General features: G+C 49.9%; 1 protein-coding gene across 1 annotated transcript; it reads right to left on the bottom strand.

Annotated features, from left to right (window-relative positions):
* On the bottom strand, positions 1–19,748 carry LOC306639976 (solute carrier family 22 member 20; the record flags this gene model as incomplete). The annotated part of the gene is made up of 10 exons (XM_079103678.1): positions 1–1,451; positions 6,931–7,137; positions 7,226–7,334; positions 9,260–9,474; positions 11,651–11,766; positions 13,025–13,148; positions 14,072–14,240; positions 17,284–17,438; positions 19,198–19,301; positions 19,374–19,748. The coding sequence occupies 10 exons, from the start codon at positions 19,746–19,748 to the stop codon at positions 1,355–1,357; spliced, it is 1,671 nt and encodes a 556-aa protein (XP_078959804.1). The 3' UTR covers positions 1–1,354.
* Between the last annotated feature and the right edge of the window lie 976 nt (positions 19,749–20,724).

The following is a 20,724-nucleotide window of genomic DNA, read 5'->3' on the forward strand; positions in this document are numbered from 1 at the left end:
GTGTGTGTGTGTGAAGCAAAGTTTACCTCCTGCCTTGAGGAGCCACGTGTAAATAAGTCCATTACAACACTGTAGGAATAGTGCACCCAGGAGACCGTATGGAGGGCATCGTGGGAGCGCAGAGGCAGGCAGGGGAGGGACGGCTGCCTGGAAGAGGTGATCCCTGAGGCGAATCGTACACTATGGCCAGGTACAGCAACCTTCTGCCTTTTTAAATTTACTGATTTGCTGAGGACTATGGATTAAGAACAACTCAAATAAGAAAGCTGAGATACTGGATCACTGACAGATGCTGCCTGACATTTCTGAAATCCTGACACATCGGTGCCAGGGTCTTGGGACAACTTTTCTGGGGAGTCTTACTCAAAGTCTGTTGCAAGACCTAACCTGCCAAGAGGCTGATCTTGGCTTAGCCGAGGGTTGCGATGGCTCCGGCCCACGCTGACCTTCCTGCTTCTTTCCTGCACTGTGTATTTCCTTGGACTGGGAGAGTCTGGACATTGATCTCATTTGACTTTACGGCAACTCCAGGAGGAAAGGATGAGACCAGAAATTTTGACCAAGGCCAACGAATGGGCCAAGATTGGAGTCCCCTTGAAGCTATTCTGAATTCCAGTGAAGGTCAAGGCCAGGTATGCAGACACACGTCCAATATATGGACTGGAAATGGTCTGTGGTCATGAGGACGCTGGGCCATGCCAGGGATTCTGCCCGCTGTAGGAAGATCCAGTTCCGGTGACTGCAGGGTAGTAGTGCTATAGGAATGCAGAGGAGCACAGAGGTCTCTGCCCATCGTCGGAGTCTCCTTTCAACATTTACTCCTTGTACCATCTGCAGGGCACACTAGGAGGGGCTGCTGGGGACACAAAGGTAGCAAGAAGGCCTGCCATGGAGACTTCGCCAGTCCTGAAGGCAAGACACACACAGAGGAACCCAGTTCTAATCCCCTGGGGGGGAGGGAGTGTTTACTCTCTCCAAATGAGTGGAGCAGAGTTCTGGATGTTTCTTTGGTCAAGTGGGGCTATTTCAGGGACAACCCCAAGACAGGAATGTCACCCTAACCCAGCAAAAGACACAGCATTCTCAGGTGGAATCGTAGTAAATAGAGACACTGAAGGGGCAGATTTGGGAATGCAAAGGAAAATAGTACTTTTATTGCTACAGAGAACAATCTCTCCTTTGGTCCTTGGGAACTGGATTCTCTGTATATTTGTAAAGCAAATTGTTGGGTGGCTCTGTGCCAGGGCCACACTGACCTCTAGTAGACCTTGCCTGGAGTTGGCACCACAGCCCCCAAGAGGGTGGGTCTGGACAGCGCTGAGCTGCTGCCAGCTGGCACCAGGCTCTGGGTGGCCTAGATGGTTTCTTTGAGGGCAGAAGTTCCCAGCTGCTGCAGAGCAATTTCTTCACTTTTCTCTTCTGCCTCCTTTTTAGAAGGGGCTTCTTTCATTCTGTTCAAAAGCAAATGGAAAATTCCGTCACCTTGCTTAACCATTTGCCTGTCTTGCCCATTTCTCATGTCTACTTTTGGCGGGTCGTGTTGAGAACTTTCTCAATGGTCGGACCATTTCATTCCGGTTTTTATTCTTACCTTTGAACTCTTCTATACCTAATCTTTTGGTTCAGGGGTTTAAGTCCATTATAATTTAATTTTTTATTTTGACTGATATTTAAAAATTTTTTTTAGTTGTAGATGCACGCGATACCTTTATTTTGTTTATTTTTATGTGATGCTGAGGATCAAACCCAGTGCCTCACATAGGCTAGGCAAGCGCTCTACCACTGAGTCACTACCCCAGCACCTTGACTGCTTTTTCTTGATGATTTTCTTCACATAGTAGGCTCCTTTCCTCTCTTCCTACTATCCCATATTTTTAGTGCTGCCCTAGAACCATCTAGTGTTTTGATTTCTGGCACTGGGCTGATTCAGCTCAGTGTTCATTTGCCTCTTCCCCATGATTACCAAGGAAAACCTGCTCAATAGAGGTAATTTGGAGATTATTTTTAAAACATAAAACCTCATTCATCTTTTTGCTGGGGATGTGGCTCAGTGGTAGTGTTTGACTAGCAAGCCTGAAATCCTGGGTTCCAACCCCAACATCATAAAATACAAAACCAAGAAACAAACAACAACAAAAACACACCCTGACTTTTAAAACAGAAAACATCATCCATACTTTGAGGCAATTACTGCCACCAGGTTAACATATTTCTTCTCTCTTCCAAGTCTGTTTCATGAGATAATTAAGAAAACATGAATAATTATATACTGCTGAACAATATTCCCCATGACGAACTTTTTCCTTGCAGTACTGGGGACTGCCCATAGGGGCGCTCTACCACAAGCTACATCTCCAGCCTTTTTATTTTTCATTTTGAGACAGGTTGTAGGTTGACTGGCCTGGCCTTAAGTTTACAATCCTCCTACTTCAGTCTCCTGAGTCATCGAGATTACAGGTGTACGTCACCTTGTCAGTTGCCCATGCCATTTAAAACTCTTTTTTCAGTACTGGGGACGGAAACAAAGTTCCGTCACACACGCTAGACAAGTGCCCTATCACTGAACTACTTCAAACTCTGCAACATACTCTCTGTATGATGTACTAGAGTTTTAAATTGTTGGGTGTTTGGAAAAAAAATTTTTTTCTGGTATGTGATGGATATTTTTATATATAAACTGGGACCACACGTCAGCTTATTTTCTTAGGATAAATTCCTTGAAATGTCACTGCTACTTAGAAGAATACAAAAATGTTTATAGCTCATGATCAGTAATGCCAAAGAAGTTTCTAGAAAGACCCTTTACCCACACATTCTGCATTACTATTACCATAGTGTTTTAAAATCTTCTCTTGCTGGATATTTTTACATGTTAGTTCCCCATTTTTCTCCTTCCAGGGCTGAGGCTGGAACCCTGGAGTTCTTGCCAGGCAAGTGCTGTCCCACTGAGCTGCACCCCTGCCTCTAATAGCTCCCCCAATAGCTTTAAATTTGCATTTCTTCGACTCTGGCTGAGGTGCATATTTTCATTCAGTTTACTTCCTATTTGCATTCCTCCTTTGTGAATGTTCAATTCTTACATGAAAGAACTTTTAAAACATGGTTAGTGGACTATGCCTGTTGCGCTTGCTCCAACAAGAAGGGTCACGACCTAATGAATCACCTGAAAAACGTTGAGCAACACTGTTCTGCACAATGGCCTGAAATGTCTAGAGCCGAGACTGAGGCCCTGTTCAGACGGAGACTGATAAGGCTAACTCGACAGAAAGCTCTTTAAAAAATATAGCTTAGGGCTGGGGACCAGCTCAGCGTTAGGGCCCTTGCCTAGCGTCCTATGCCTTCAGTTCCATGCCTAGCAAAACAAAACACAAAACCAAAAAGCTGTAACTCAGGCCACATCAATTCCTTCCTCCTGCGCACTTTCTTCACCAACTTAGAACCCTAAATCTGGGCTGGGTTATGGCTCAGTGGTAGAGCACTTGCCTCGCGTGCATGGGGCACTGGGTTTGATCCTCAGCACCGCATAAATAAATAAAAGACGTTGTGTCCATCTACAACTAAGAAAATAAAAAAAAAAAAAAAAATTAGAAGGAGCCTAAAACCTCTCAAGACTGACTGCCACCAGCTCCAGCCCCACCTTGCAGGCCAGGCACTGTGGGACCTCAGGGGATTTCAGAGGCTGTTCCTTCCTCCAAGGACATACTTCCCTTTTCAGCCTGGCTGACAGCCCCTCCTCCTCCACCCGCAGAGTCTCTTGATGCCACATGGATTTGTGTGAATTTACCTATATTTTTCTCTAAGTCTCCCTTACTCTGTGAGCTTCAAGAAGGGAGAGATCATATCTTTTTTTTCACTCTATACTTAGGTGACACATGGCAAGAATTCCTTGGATAACAATCAAATAAGAGTTCAAAAAGCCTGAAAAATCTTCAGCCTACAGAACTCAAAGCCTCACTGGCTTTGGTCACTAATCTTCCTGGGGTGCAGTTCCACCTGGACGTGCTTCTGCCCGTGTCTACCCAGGGGCAGGGCTTGGCTTCCTTGAGATGTCAGCCCATTTGTGTGTTCTGCTTGCTCAATAAGCCCTGTGCCTGCTTCCACTCTCATAGGCTTCTGATTCAAATTTTTTTTCTGCAGAAGCTCACATGAGATGCAAGCTATTAGATATGGAAAATGCAAAACCCCAGAACCGTGAGGCCTGAGAAAAGGGGGTGAAAAAGAAGGCCACGCATTGAGAGCTCTCTCAGGGCTTCCTTCCCAGTGACAGAACAGTTCCAGAAAGGAAGCCAAAGCATTGATCCTTCCCAAATACATCCTTTCGCAGTGACAGAATGATGGGACCCTGAAGGGAAGGGGTTACACGCTGAACGCTGACCCCAACCCTCCATTCTTCTCCAAGTAAAAATATTGCCCGGTACAAACAAACTTCTAAATTCTCACAAACCTGTTTCCTGAGTGCACAAACGGATATGCTCGGTGGACCACCCCTCAAGATAACCTATATAAACCGAGTCCCTTCCTTTGCTCAGTGGCTCATTTTCCACCAGGAAAGTGGGTTCACCAGCACCATTTCACCCCTGCATCCCCTGTTCTGGTGTGAAACTTCACTTTCTGAATAAACAGCTGAGATGACTGGTGAGGTTTGCGTCCTGCCTTGTCTTTTGGTGCTAACACAAACAGGCACTGGGGGGTGACTAATTTACTGTGGGCACCTGGTACCTGTTCTAATCCCCAGGAAAAGCTGTGAGGACACGGGGGATCTAGAGGTGCATGAAGTTGGGGGAATGGCAGAGGCCAGGGGATTGTCCTTCAGCTCTTTATGAGAATGACAACCTGTGTCATCAAAAATATATGCAAATACTGGGGGCTGGGGAGATAGCTCAGTTGGTAAAGTGCTTACAGGGCCCTGGGCTCAATTCCCAGCACCTCAAAAAAAAAATTAAATTAAATTAAAAAAAAAAAAATATATATATATGCAAATACTGATTATATTGGATTAATGTAAAAAATGTATATGCAAAGCATTTCTTCTTGCCGCCTCTTCCTGAACAATCCCAAAGCTATGATGAGGGTAGAGCAAGGTAGTGACAGCCTGGCCTCGGCTGTCAGAGCCCAGCTGAGGTGAGCAGGTGCCCACCAAGGATAGTGGCCTGGCCTGGGTGGGGTGTCAGGTCAAGTGGGAGAGAAGGCTGTCCATACAGGGGACCGCTCCATGTGAAGGGGAGTCTGCGCCTGCGGCTGTGCAGAGGGCATAGTGGAGGGAGAGGGCAACACTTTTAGGTGCCCCTACCCAAATGAACACCGGGTAACCTGTAACATCAGCAAACTCTGACCAAAGGGAACCTCAGAAAACTGGTCTGTGATCTTCAAAGCTGTCAAGGTACTTGTTGCTCTGTGGTGCGCCTGAGCTCATTTCTAAAGATGGAGCCAAGACCTTGACCATTGGCCAAGACCGGTGAAACAACGGTACTGGCTAGTAATTTATCAAGTGTGGTCAGGGCTTGAGTTTCCCCTGGAACCTGCCTTTACCAGCTGTCTACATCGTTTATTAGAATCACACCAAGCCTGGTCTGTACCTGGCTTGCCTGGTAATGAAGAATGGCTTTGGCTATGACCAATGAGAAACTAAAAACAAACAAACAAACAAACAAACAAACAAAACTTTCAGCAGACTTGTGCCCTGGCTTCTCTGAGGTGCAGAATCCGTCTTGATGGCTTGAGATACCGAGACAATACATTCTGGGGCTAAGCTAGGGCCCCGGGGATGTGCCTGTTCCCTGCCTCTCTGTGTGGGCCTGTGATCTTCCCCTGCTGTATTGTACCCACTCTCTCATGTGGGACCTATATCGACTGCACTTTTGGTCACAATGTCCTTCCAATGGTAAAACCCTGTGGAACTGTGGGAGTAAGGAGAATCAAAGAATACCCGAGAACCTACTGGAGCCTGAGGAAGATGAGACTACTAAAAGCACCGTGATTCGGATCTGGATCCTCTTGCTTCGCAGGACATTGCTGGGGAAACGGGCAGAACTGGATGCCTGAAGATGGAATCATGGTCATATGGCGATTCTAACTTTCTGATTTAAAAAAAAATGATCTGATTTTGATGGTGGTTTGTGATTAGTGGGAGAACATCCTTGGTTCTTTTTTTTGTGTGTGGTGCTGGGATCAAACCCAGTGCTGGCAAGGCAAGCACTCTACCCACTGAGCTACCCCAGCCTTGGGAGAATATCCTTGTTTGGAGGAATGCACTGAAATATTTGGAAAGAATGCCTTTCTCTCAAATGGTTCAGGAAAAAAATAGTTATTTGTCTTGTGCCAACACTCCCCCATCCCTGCTTCTCAAAATTAAGGGTCTTCACTGGACACACTGTGGCTAAGAAATGCCTCACTCAGGGGCTGCTATATCAGATTCCCTCTCCGTCTGCTGTCACTTCACTCTGTGACCTCTCTAAGGAGGTCAGGAGGGAGAGTTGCCCCAGGCTCACGGTTAAGAGAAGCTTCCCTTTCCCTGGGAAGCCGGTGTGCTCTTCCCTCCAACAGGTCTCCCTTGCTGTCGCCCAGAAGCTCAGAGCCCGACTCAAAACCCTGCTTCGACCTGACTTTGCTTCAAATTGCACTTGCCTCTCCCGGCTGTCCCCATTGCTCCACCGGGCTGCACTTCCGACCTCACCTCGCGTGCGTCTCCGGGTCTGGGGTCTATTTCTTTGCGATGCTGGGGAAGAACTCAGGGCCCCGCGAGCTAGGCAAGCGCTCTTCCGCGGAGCGGTACCCCCGCCCTCTTCTTTCTCTTTTATGGTCGGTCGTGTAGCTCTGGTTGAAAGCTACGCCACCCGAGGCCACGGCGCGGAGGATGGCTCCTGCTCCCCGGCTGTTTCTGGGTGACCACGGCCTGTTTGGCCCCGCACCCCGCCGTGCCCGGCCGCTCACCTCCTTTCCATGGCAGCGATGGTCTCCACCAGGGGCGCGTTGCGGGTCTCGGTCAGGAAGCAGATGACAACCAGCCCTGCCAGAATCGAGGTGGCGCCGAAGCCCACGGGCGGCAGGACGGGGTTGACTTCCCCGAGCGTGGTGACCAGGGGCGCAGCCAAGCCCCCGAGGCGGGCGTTGACCGAGGCGAAGCCCATCCCCATCTGCCTGTGGGAGGCGAGGACCTCAGCAGCCAGGGCCCCGGGTGTCGGGGCGCAGAGCTGCTCTCAGTCCGGGCATCTCCCGGCACACCCACCTGATCTCCGTGGGGTACAGCTCTCCGGTGAACAGGTACACGCAGATGAAGGAGCTGGCCAGGCAGCCCTTGCCCAGGGCTGCCTGGGCGGTGCGCAGGATCTGCATGTCTAAGTGGGAGGGAGGGAGGGAGGGAGGGAGGGAGGCAGAGTTGTGGGGATCCGGAGGTGGCAGAGGAATGTGGCGGAAGGCTGGGGGACCCCAGGAAAGAGGCAAAGGGTGAAGTTCAGGGGCCTAAGTGGGGAAGAGGGGGGCGAAGCCACCGGGGGAGTGTACATCAAGGCAGGGAACCTCAGTTCCCATTTGGCACTTAGAAGTCCCAAAACGCCCTTCTCCCACTTCTGCCTCCTTCACCCCGCCTTTTTTTTTTTTTTTTTTTTTTTTTTGTACCAGGGATTGAACCCAGGGGCTCAACCACTGAGCCGCATCCCCAGCCCTTTTTATATTTTTTATTTAGAGACAGGGTCTTGCTGAGCTGCTTAGATCCTTGCTAATTTGCTGAGGCTGACTTCAAACTCTCAATCCCCCTGCCTCAGCCTCCCCAGCTGCTGGGATTATAGGCCTGCGCCACCACATCCTGGCTCTCCTTCTGCTCTGGTTTGTGTCTGTCACCAAGTTCTGCTGGGGACGCAGGATAAGCTTTGGAGTCAGGCCTGGGTTCAGACCCCAGCTGCGACTCAACTGAGTGACTTGGTCACTGTTACTGTCTCCTAGTCTCCCTGTCCTCATCTGTCAAGTGAGGAATAACCAGCCCCTGCCTCACAGCGTTGTCATAAAATGGACATGATATCTCTAGTGCAGAGTGTTTAGCATTCAGTGAATGTATGCCATTATCATTATTAATACGCGTGTCCTGCTGCTGTTTATACATTGCAAAACTCCAATTTGGATGGCCTACATCAGAGCAATCGTCAAAGAAATTAAGGTACTTCCTTTGGATTGGTGGCAGCCCAGGCCACACACTGGAATTGGGGGGGTGGGATTCCATGAAATGCCCATGCTTGGGCCCTACCCCACATCTATTGTATCAAAGCCTCAAGTTTGGTTATTTTTTTAAAGGTCTCCAAGAGATTTTAGTGTGCAGTTAGAGTTGAAAAACACCAATCTCAATGAAATATTATAAAGGAATAAAAAATCAGGCCCATTAAATGTTTTTACTAACATGGACAAGGATGTTTACAATATATAATGAAAGAGGATATTATATATGAATGTGTCCTTTATCCATGTACACATATATATAATGATAATCCTATTTGCAATATTGCATATATATAATGAAGTCTCAATTATGTCAAATACAAAATTTATAAAAGTAGGAAAATTATTGGAAGAAAACATGTCAAAATACTAACGATAACATCTGTCCATTTTATAGGTGAAGAACCAGAGCCCAAAGATGCTAGACAACCTGCCCCAGGCCCTGGGGGCAAAGCTGGGGTCACACCTGGGCACATGGTTTGGCACATGCTCTAGGTCCCTAATATTCCATCCTGGCTTCTTGCTGAAATCACTGAAGAGTTTTTTTTAAGTACAGAGGGTTTGAGATTCCCTTTGCATGGGTGTGGAGCACCTGGGCACTGGGGTTTTTCAAAGAGCTCTGGGTGAAAGTGATTTTAGCCACGTTTGTATAACATTGTTCCAGGCCAGCCTGGCTGAGGTTCAAGTCCTAACTTTTTGACCCATGGATATGCTCCCTGTTCCTAGTGGACACACACGCTGGCCACACAGAAGTCTGCACTTTGGCCCTCCAGCGACTTTATATGCATTAGTCTGGTCTTGCTACCAAGATTGTCCTTGATCTCAGGGCAGACGCATGTCCTTGGTCTATCCTCCTCCTACGCTGACATGAGGCACTAAGTGTTTAACAAACTCCATGAATCCATAGGCACATTTTCCCCAGATCCACAAAAATGTCCCTCGACCTTGTTCTCCCATGGTGTGTGTTGCCCCCTGGACCCCAGGGGCTCCCAATTCTCCTGGAACCTGTGTTGCAGTATCCCAGTGGGTGGCACGGGCAGAAGCAGTGGCTTACCTTCAGGCACAAACATGTTGGCAATGACCATGAGCCCAGCCAGGATGAGGAAGGAGGCCACCGTGGCCCGGCGGCCCACATAAATCATGGTGGTGGTGGCCACCAGCATGGCTGGGATGTCAATGATACCAAACAGAGCCTGCACCAGGTAGATGCTGAGCCCAAACTTCTGCAGGTCCATTGCCAGGCCGTAGTAAGCCAGAGAGTTGGAGAACCTGGCAAAGGTGGAAGAATGGTCTAGTTTCACTGTCCTGGGCCCAGGAGAGGGGACACAAGGATGGATGACATAGGAGTCCTCTCCTGGGGGAGTTAAAATCCACTGCCTTTCCACAGCATCCCTTCCTGGTCTGGTAAGTCTCTGACTTTGGTCTTGGAGCCCAGACTTCTCCCATCATCTCTTCCTAACACCCACTGCCCTGAGTCCTATCCACAGACCCTGGAGTGCATTTGGTTTTCCTTTCAGCACCACTTAGCACAGAAGTTAAAACAGTGCTAAAAATAAAACCGCAAGATGGAGGTGAGTTAAAGGACCCGGGAGCCCATGACATAGCGCTCCCAGTGGCCAAAGCCAGAACAAAGAAGGAGAATAAATAATGTAGTATTTACTAAATAAAATAATGTTACTAAATTATGACCCAAGGTATAAATGACATATACATGAATCATTTCAATGAATGACTTAACAAATCTGGATTGGGGATATAGCTCACTGGTAGAATGCTTGCCTGACACACACAAGGTCCTGGGTTTGATCCCCAGCACTGCAAAAACAAATAAATTCATAAAAGTTAAAATAATTTTTAAAAGAACCCTATTTTACAGAAAAGATACAAACATTTGGGTAATTTCAGCCAGACTCTACTTCTTCAGGAGGTGGAGCTTAATGCCCTTCCTTTGAGGATGGAATAGACTTACTTTCAAATAATAGATATGGATTTTTTGTGTGTGTAGTCCAAGGGATTAAAGGCAGGGGCATACTACCGTTGAGCTACCCCCAGCCCACCTTGACATTTTTTATCCATTTCAAATCTTCATGCCTGTTGGGGGCTGTGCCATGTGGGCTGCGCTGGAATGGCGCCTGGCGGCCAGCTGGAGGTTGTTTTGATCACATCGGCAGTGAGGAGGTTGATTAATATAAGCACACCCAGGTGATTTATCATTCAATTAAGTGATAATTCAATTTAATCATTGATTAATTCAATTTAATCATTCAATTAAGTCCACGCACACAACACGTGCACAAGTATTCCCGGAGTGCTCCTGCTCGGGCCTGCTCATCTTAACCTTTGCCATGATAGGGCAGCTGGCTCCTCGCCTGATCTCAACTAGCGTGGCCCCACCCTCCGCCTCCTGGAGAGAATATAAGAGGGCAGTAGGTAGAAGGATAAGAAGCAGCTAGCAGAGAGAAGCAGCAGCAAGCAGCAGGCAGTAGGCAGCAGGCAGTAGGCAGATCGTAGAGCGGAGAACTGAGAACACACCTCTAGGTCGTAGATCACAGATCGCAGTACGCGGGACGTACCACTAAGAAGCACCTCAGATAGATAGCACCTAGTTCACAGGATGCGGGACCTACCTCTAAGAAGAAGCAGCAGAACTCTAAGAAGAAACAGATCTCTGACAAGCGTAGAAGCCAGTCTTTCTCTAAAACTTCCTCTATAAGCAAAGCCTATCTTTCTCTCAAAGTCTCTCTTCCTCTAAGCCCCTTTTCCTCTATAAGCTAGAGAATAAGCAAGCAAGCAAGGAAGCAGCACAGGAATAGAAGTAATTTATTTCCAGTCCACCTCTGATAAATACCGGCGCAATTGTTGCTGCAGGTGGTAACAAATATCCGCGGGATTGTTGCTGCGGGCAGCAACACATGCCCATGTATCTACTGGACTTTCTTTTTACCCACCTGACAAACTCCATTAACCACCTTCTAAGACCCACTTAAATGCCACTGCTCTCAACAGCCAGGAGCAGAACTGCTGTTTGAACACTTGTCATATTGCATGGACATTATAGTTGCCCTCTCTTTTCTCTTCTGGACCTGGAAGTGTTTTTTCAGAATGGACACTTCCCAGAATCCCCTGCATCCTCCCAGAACCCCATAGAGAGCTCCAAGGGATAGTACAAGGTACATTCTGGAAAAACTGCCTATGAGATTCCAGTGACACTCATCCCTACCCTCAGATGAAACCTGCCCCCTCTACCAACTCAATGAATGTCTCATCTGTCACCACAGCACACAGCAGAGGACTCCATTGGAAAGGGAGTGGGTGGGATAAGATTGGTTTTGCAAAGCTTACCTGCTCATTGCATTAGGAGGATTTCTGGGCAGAGTTTGTCAGGGGTGGGCAAAAGGCATGTTCCTGCCTCAGGTCAAAGTCTTGGGATGAGCCCCTTACCTACCAGACCACCATGAGACAGCACGTGACCTTGCGGATGGCCGGGGTTCGGAAGAGATCCAGGAGAGAGTTGGAGGTGTGGACGCTTGCAAACTCACTCTGGATGTAGGAGCTCACCACCTGGGTGAGAAATGTGTGATCGGTGGCAGCAAAGGATCCAGGGCCTCTGTCCCTACTGGGAACACCTGTGTGGGGGGGTCCTCTCTGCCATGTCCAGTGTAGAGGACAAAAGGGTTAACTGCCAGAGGAGGATGTTGGTGTTTTTTTCTGTCTATTACCCAAAAAACTTATCTACTCAATGAACACACAAGAGCCAATACTCTTCTCATATGAGAGGGGGCGTGACGGATCTGCCCATACCAGCTCTGGCCTCTTCCAACAACAACAAGGAGTTGCCCAACTCTCCTTTATAATACACAGGTAAAGGGGCCAGGACTGGGAGGAGCTTCTTCTGTGATGGGACAGATAGGGTGGAGTTAGGGAAGCCATTCTCCTAAGGGAAAATTCCAGGAGATAGGGAATCACTCCCACGCAGCGCCACATGCTTCCCAGCAGTTCCTAGAAGCCAGACCTCTGTATCCCACAGCTCAACTTAGTCTGATTCTGAGAAATAAGGATGACTTCCCATGAACACCTTCATCTGTGGGAGGGGAGCCATAGTTGTGACCCCTAGTAAGATGGTGGCCCTAGGCACATCTACATCATGGAACTGACCCTCTGCAGACTGTTTCCAGGGTTTTGAGATGAAGCACAGGTTCCAATATGTGCCCCAACCCTACTGGCTCTGTGGTTTGGGAGTCTATACTTTGCCTGGTACAGACTTGGAGACAGTGTCAGGCAACGGTTAAAAGCAGAGGTTCTGAGTCACTTCCCACTGTGTGGGAAGTCACTTCGGCTGATTACTTGACCCCTCCAAACTTCAGTTCCTCATTGGCACAAATGAGACTTTAAGTGAGATTATGTATGTGAAACCATTAGCATAGTTCCTCACACAGGCTTCATAAACAGCCAGTATTGATAATAAATGGCAACTATCTTTTAAAGAATGGTATTTGTAATAAATGGTGCTCTTGTTATTGAGTCTCCAAGAATTTTATTTTACAATTGCCATTTTAGGTTGTTTGTTTTTATTAATTTTGACTGGAGGCCTGCATGAAGGCTATTTCCTTGCTGCACGGTGGACAGATCCACGAGAGAAGCAGTTGAATCATTCGCCCCATCACCCAGTCATTCAGTGCTTAAATGACACCTTCTCCACACCAGAACTCTGCGCCTAGATGGCAGGTGGGCCCTGGGAAGGCAGCAGACCTTGTGTAATGGGAGGCTGCCGGCCAGACGGAAGGTCCTTCCCAGCCCTCCTTCTACACACCCCGCTAACCTCCGGGGTCAGCCTTTCCCCTTCCGCCTTTCTCCTGTTCATCACGGCCACCTTCCGCAGGTTCCGCAGGGCTTGTTGGGACTTGCCGTGAAGGAGGAGCCATCGGGAAGACTCTGGCAGCCACCTGGGAGGGAGAGAAGGGTGCAGAAGGACCAGGGCTGGGTGGAGCTCATTCCGTTCCCCAACCCAATTATACCTACATCCACTTCTCTCAGATCCTAAAAAATGGGTGCATTGCCCTTTGTCTTGGAACTAGGAAGACTGGAGACATGCCACCTTCCCTTTTCTGTAGTATATAGTAGCACTGAAGGTCCTTAAGACTACACTGGACCCAGTATCTGTTTCTTTCTTTCTTTTTTTTTTTTTTTTTTGGTAATTGAACCCAGGGCTGCTTAGCTACTGAGCCACATCCCCAGCCCATTTTATTTTTTATTTTGAGACAGGGTCTTGCTCAGTTGCTTAGGGCCTTGCTAAGTTGCTGAGGCTGGCTTTGAACTTGTGATCCTCCTTCCTCAGCCTCCTGAGCGGCTGGGATTACAGGTGTGCGCCACTGTGCCTGGCTCTGAATTTGCTTATGATTCTGACTGTGTGGCCTTTAATAAATCCTGATCCCTCTCTGGGCTGTGCCTCAGCCCCCCTCTTATAAAATGCCACGGACCTCTCCTGAGGCACAGAGGTGCTGATAAAGGCAAAGTAGTTGGTATGTCTCAGAGCCTCATGCTGATGGAAGGGGGTTTATTTATTTATTTATTTATTCTTTTCGATTGTCAAGGGACCTTTATTTTATTTATTTGTATGTGGTGCTGAGAATGGAACCCAGTGCCTCGCACATGCTAGGCAAGCACTCTACCACTGAGCCACAACCCCGGCCTATGGAAGGGGTTTTATGAGTACTCAGGAGCCTGTGGTCCCCACGAGCACTTTCTGTCTCTGTGTCCCCACCAGGGCAGCAAGCCCCCGCCACGGCCCATCTCCACCTGTCATGGGGCCAGGTGAGTGTTCCGTCACACAGGTGCTCTTGCCCTCCCCTGGCTCCGCTGGACATACCAAGAATAGAGGAAAAAGATCAGGAAAGGAGCTGAGACCACAAACTGTAGCCACCGCCAGGGGCGGATCAGGTATGCCACACCAGCCAGGATGAGCTGACCCAAGGTGAAGGAGTAGCCCAGCAAGATGCCCGCCACGGTCCGGCCCTGGGTGGGCATCCACTCCACAACTGCAGAAGAAACAGCAGTACGCTCAGGGAGACGCCTTACCACATGGCTCTTGATTCACCCGGCCCCTGGATGGCGACTTAAACTCATTCCAAGATCCACTGAGACAAAGTGTCCCCACCTCATTCCTAAGCCCAGGGGGAGTGAAAAACTAAATGCAAACAATTAAACCACAAGAATACTAGAACTCCTGGTTAGTTTTTTTTTTGTTTTTGTTTTTTTACAGTCTTGAAATTCCAAGAATCTCACAATCAGAAGCAATAAAATGAAGGTGAAACAAATTTGAGTTTATAAAAAAAGAAATGTCTACATCGGAAATAAGCAATATATAACAATAAACAATGTCATAGCATCGGCAAAAAAAAAAAAAAAGACAAAAATATTTGCAATGCAACAGATAAGAGGCTGTTTCTCTAATATTCGAAGAGTTCTTACAAATCAATAGGAAAATTATCAACAAGCCTAAAGGGAAATGGGCAAGGGATGTGAATGGCAGGTACAGAGAGAAATACAGTGGCTCATAATCCTATCAAAAGACACTCAACCCAGCTGGCGATGTAGCTCCGTGGTAGAGTGTGTGCCTAGCATCCGTGAAGCCCAGGCTTTAAAAAAGACGCTTAACTTCATGCAAAGACAAAATGCCAATTTCTGTACATAGCAAAAGTTGGAAAAAGCCTAAATGTCTTATCTGCAGAGACTGTTAAATAAATTGTGACACATCCTTACAAGGCATCCACGACAGATTAATGAGGACGCGTCTTTCCAGGGGGCACTGAGCCCGTGCGCGCAATCCACCTGCGAAGCAAATCCTGTTTCTGCCTCCAGAGTTCAGCCGCCATCTGCTTTCTCACCTGCTCTGCTGCCACCCTCTGGCCCTGTTCAACCTTGGCTCTTGCTGGGATGAGAGCAGAGGCCTCTTTTCTGGCCTCCCTGCTTCTGTTCTGGTGCCAAGTGGCATCTGCCAGAGGGATCCTGTCAAATCTCAGACACTAAATCAGGTCAGTGCTTCACTCAGCACCGAATCCTCCAGTGCCTCCTGCCTGCTTGGAGTTAAAGCCAAAATCCTTCAAGCGGCCACGAGGTTCCCCGGGATCTGCCCTGTCACTTCCCTGAACTCCCACCCCACTCCAACACCTCTGGAACCTCCTTGCTCTTGACCCTGGGCATGGATTCACCCCTCCTGGTTGTTCCCCATGTCTGGATTTTTTTTTAAGCGTAAAAGAGTAGGATTTATTCAAGTGAGAAGAAAAGGGAGAGAGAGCTCCCACGAATGGACAGGGGCCCAATAGGGGCTGCCCGTGCCTGGAATGTTCTACCCCAGAGCTCTGCAGGACTTTCTCCCTCACTCCCTTCAAGTATTGTTCAAAATGACAGCTTGTCAATGAGGACTTTCCCTGACCACTCTGATTAAGATTGCAGACCCCTCTCTGCACCCTGGCCATTGTCATAGCCCTTTGTGGGCCTCCGTTTTCCTCGGCAGCACCTGCCACCTTCTAATGGACTGTAGGATTTGCTTACTCGCAGAATTTTATCCATTCTCCCTCACTCGCACTGACTCCAAGGAGCAGGGTCTGCTTGCTCAGGCTGCGAGTCCAGCACCTAGCACTGTGCCTGGCACACCAGAGCCCCTCGGTCAACATGGCCAGTGATGGCATTGCTCAGTGGAAGACTCAGGATGCAGAAGAGGGGCTGGGTGGAGCTGGGTTCCCGCCTCAGCACCAGCACCCGGGGCAGGGGGTGGGGAGGAGCAGAATGGTGTGCATAATAACAAAAAGAGGGGAGATATAAATACACGTCAGTCACCCCACTTTCATGGCATGACCCAGGGTCAAGGCATGACCTGTTGCAGGAGGCTCCAGAGCATCCGAGTCTGTAAAAAGACTTCATGGCAGATTAAACTGCCCCAAGACAGTGTGCCCAGCCGCCAGCAGTGTCTAATGTGTGTTTGGCATGTGTGTGGCGGATAGGTATTACAGAGGCCCTTCTAGCCTGAGGTGGACCACAGACATCTGCTCCAGGCTGTGACTGGACACTACTCCACAGAATGCAGTGGGTAGCTGAGATCCCACCGTGTACTCAGTACCCATCACTGTTACAATGCTGGGAGAGGCAGGGAAGGGCAGGTGTACCAGCCTGCTGCATCCTGGTCTTCCAGCCCCCAAACTTCCCCTCCACCCTGAAATAAACATCTCACCCTGTCATTGGACAGCTGAGGGTGGGGGCAGTTTCTGAGCCTAGGAGCAAGGTGAGTAGTTTGAGTGAAGCACAGGCATGTCTCAGGCCTGTGTCCAGGGTGGGCTTCCTACTACCGCGTGATCCTCTCCACCAAGACCACCAGCCACCAGCCTGGGCTGAGGACTGAGCTTGTCACTTGGTGGGTAACCCTCCCACCTGGCCTCCAAGAGGCCAGGTCTCTGCCATGGAGCTAAGAACCACCAGTTTTTGTTTTTCCAGTACTGGAAATTGAACCCAGGAACAGTTCTACCATTGAGCTACATCCCTAGCCCTTTTATTTTTTATTTTGAAACAGGGTCTTGCCAAGTTGCCCAGGCTGGCTTCAACCTCGCCATTTTCTTGCCTTAGCTTCCAGAGTAGCTGGGAGAAGCCACCAGCAGCCTGGGTAAACCCCACCCTTATAAGAGCCACATGATTTCAGGGCTGTCTACAGCCCTGGGGACCATCCCATCTCACTGCCCTCTGTGTCCTGGTCACCTCTGTGTCCCACACTAAACCTGGTATGCAATGGGCACCTAGTAAGTGGTTATTGTTGATTAACTTACAAATGAAATGAACCCAACCCTTTCAGTTCACAGAGGAGGAAAAGACCCAGACCAAGGACAAAGCTGCCAGGGTCCACACGGGCTGCCCACAGTCCCAAGACCTGCAAGCCCAGGTCTCCCAAGCCCAGAACCTGGACGGGGGTTTTGAGCTGAGGCCCCTGGATGAGAATTCCAACCAAATGAAATAAGGAAGATGCCCCGAGACGGGCTGCCAGGCCCCCTCCCCCCAGCCCCAGCCCCCGGGCTCCTCCGTGGCTGAACTCACCCAGCGAGAGGGAGCTGAGGATGATGCCTGAGAAGGTCATGCCCATCAGGAACCGGAAGACGCAGTAGGCGCTGAAGGAGTCGATATACGCCGTGGCGGCCCCTGACACTGCCAGCTGCAGGTATGACCAGACCAGGGGGACCTTGCGGCCCAGCCTGAGCCCAAGTGGACACAAACATTAGGCTTCGGGAGCAGCAGTGGCATCCCCAGAGGAAGCGAAGTGACCGCCTGTGCCCAGCCTTCCGCCCCGGTGAGGGGTCTCAACCAAAGGGAAGCTGGCGTGCCTACAAAAGCCACTCCTCAAAACGGAACAGGCAACTGCCGGGACCCAGGCTTTGGTGGCTGGAAGGACACCAAGTGGAAGAAAATTGGAGATGAGGAGATTTATTCCAGGCACCAGAAAGGCAAAGGTCTGCAAAGACCCAGAGGCAGGTGTGGTGGGTAGAGAGGGAGTCCCCTGGGTGTTGTTCTGCGGGAAGGAGGCCTCTGACCAGAACTCACTGCAAATGAACTCTTGGCCAGACCTAGGTTGTGGGAGCAGGACCAGCATCAAGTCTCCCTGCCGACAGGGAGGCTGAGGTGAGACAGGAGGAATCCAAGGTCAGGGTGGCAGGGTTATGGCACCCCATTGCAAATAAGGATGCTGGGCCAGAGTGCTCAGCCCTGGCTTGGCCTGGAGGGCCGCAGGCCAAGGAGGTGTGGACGGGATTTCTTCCCCACATGCCCCATGACACACACACTCATTCATTCCTTTATTCATTCATTCATTCATTCATTCATTCATTCATTCATTCTTCTACAAATGTTCCAGAGCTGGACTTCATCAAAGCCAGGGCCAGGCTGTGCTTCACTGTCTGTCAGTGGGAGTGAGTTCTGGCTCATTTGTACACAGGACACAGTGTGGACATTAGGGAGGACAGGACGGCTTTCGCAAAGGAATATAGAGAGGCCTCCAAAGTGAAGCCACAGCCAGGGGCTAGACCCCGTGTGGAGTGCGCCTGCATCTTCACAGAAACAGGCAAGGAGGCTGGGGCGGGGCCCAGTGGCAGAGCACCCGTCCTGTGTGGCAAGGCTGAGTCCCATCCCTTGCACAGCAAAGGAAGGAAGGGCAAGCATACATACTGACTGTGTCTATAACCTCAAAATGTCTCTGGGAGGGACGAGCCAGAAGAAGGGCTTTCGAAGTTCTCACTACAAACAAGTGACAAACGTTTAAGGCGATAGATACACTAACTACCCTGATTGATCATTGTACATCATATACTTGCACTGAAACAGCACCTCGTAACCCATAAATGTGTACGATCACCATGTGTGCATCAAAAGTTATAAAACTTAATAAAAAATTAGGAAATGGAAATAGGGACTGGGACACATGCCTAGTATGCGTGAAGCCCTGGGTTCGATCCCCGGCAAAACACACACACACACACACACACACGCGCGCGCGCGCGCGCACACGCACACAAACCTCTCTGGTTGGAGATGGAGAAACTGGACTGCCCATGGGAATCCCAGGAGGGAGGGATGGAGGATGGGAAAGCTTTCTTCCTGCATACTCTTCTGCATCTTTTGGGATTTGAGATGATGTGAATGCACTCATGTGTTGTCCATTGAAAATTCATGAGTAAACTTTCATAAAGAAAAGTTAGCACAGTTGGGCACCATGGCACCCGCAGGGAATCCCAGCGACTTGGGAGGCTGAGCAGGAGGATCACAAGTGCAGAGCCAGCCTCAGCAGCGAGGCCCTAAGCAACTCAGGGAGACAATCTCTAAATAAAATATTTTTTAAAAAGAGCTGGGGATGTGGCTCAATGGTTAAGTGTCCTCCGGGGTTCAATTCCCAGTAAGGGGCAGGTAGCTAGCACAGAGGCCGTCACTGGGTGGCTGGGACCGTCACTCCCAGAAGCTCACCTGTCTGCCAGGCTGCCAAACACAGCAGCCCCCAGCAGCACCCCGGCCATGTAGATGGACTGAGCCAGGTCACGGAGGGTGCGGGCCTCACACACCAGATCCCACTGCAAGGGGAGGGAGGGACTCTCAGCCCAGGCCTTGGGTAGCAGCCCCCACCCTGCCCAGCCCCCTCTGACCTCCATCACGATGGTAGATGGGAAAACGCTGCGGTCGTAGACCCAGCCGTCCTTGCAGTCCTCGGTGGCCACCCCAAGGACAGAAGTGTTGGAGCTCAGAAGGGCCCACTGAGGCTCTGTGAAGCGCTGGCATGGCTCAGGGACCCCATGCTGGTCAAAGGGTATGGTGGCCCTCAGCCAGGCCCCTGAGTCGTTGGTGGTGGCCTTGGTGCGGTTAGTGAGGTGCTGGCAGTGGTGGGGGACCATAGCAGCCGTGAAGTTCTGGAGGAAGTTGTGGCAGGCCAGCAGGCCACAGGGCAGCAGCAGCAGGGCCGTGTAGATGAGCTGGAAGCGGCCCACACCGCCCAGGATGTCCAGCAGTTCTGTGAAGGCCATGGCCACGACCCGTCCCAAAGCCCAGCCTGCCTGGGGCCTTATGTAAAGGGACAGGGAGGGGCTCTGGGAGGCGGGAACCAGGCCGGCGGCTTGAGGACCACAGACGCCCTGTGTCCTGAAGCTCAGGAGTCTGGTTACACCTCACTGGAAGTCTTGTGTGTCCCCCATCTTCAGGGTTCCCCGCCCCTGGCCCTTTCTTCCTGTCTCTCTCCATCTCTCACCTTTTGAGTTAGAAAAGCGAGGCATCCGGAAAGCTGCCTCACAGCCCACTGTCCGAATCTGCAGGTCCAGCTGCCCTGCCCACTGTCCCCGCTAGAGATCTCAGGGGAGATGGCAGCGCCAGCACCACCCGTTTCTTCTGGAAGCTATCATGAGGCCTCAGGAACCGATTCTGCCTGAAGGCGCATGGGACAAAGTCCTTGTCACTGTGTTTCAAACCGCCTCTGGAGCCTTAAGTGCTTTGTAGGTCAGAATCACAAATAAGGGGGGCTGATAATTATGGCTGCTCACCCTTCCCCCACTCCATGAGAAGTCGGAGACTTGGTCGCACAGCTGACATCAGAAAAAGTCCTTTAAAAATGTGCAAATAAGCTGGGTAGAGTGGCAAATTGCCTATGGTCCCCGAGACGCAGGAGGCTGAGCTAGGAGGATTGTAACCTCAAGGCCAGCCTGGCAACTTAGTGAGACCTGCCTCAAAATAAAGACTAAAAGGGCTGGGGATGTCACTCAAGGGCAAAGCCACCCTGGGTTCCATCCCCAGTACCAAAAAATAAAAACAAAAAAAAAAAAAATAAAAAGATAGCCCAAATAGGGGAGTCAAGAAGCCCCACTCTCAGCCTCAAACCTGAGAGGTCAGGTCAGGTCCCCAGACAACCAGGACCACACTGTTGGAACCCCTGTACCAAGTGAAACCCAACCCAAGAACAGCGAGGGCTGAGCAGGATGGGTCCAGAGACCTGCCCACCTCTGCCACCCG

This window comes from Sciurus vulgaris (genome assembly GCF_902686455.1).
Source record: "Sciurus vulgaris genome assembly, chromosome: 11".
NCBI classification, from domain to species: Eukaryota; Metazoa; Chordata; class Mammalia; order Rodentia; family Sciuridae; genus Sciurus; species Sciurus vulgaris.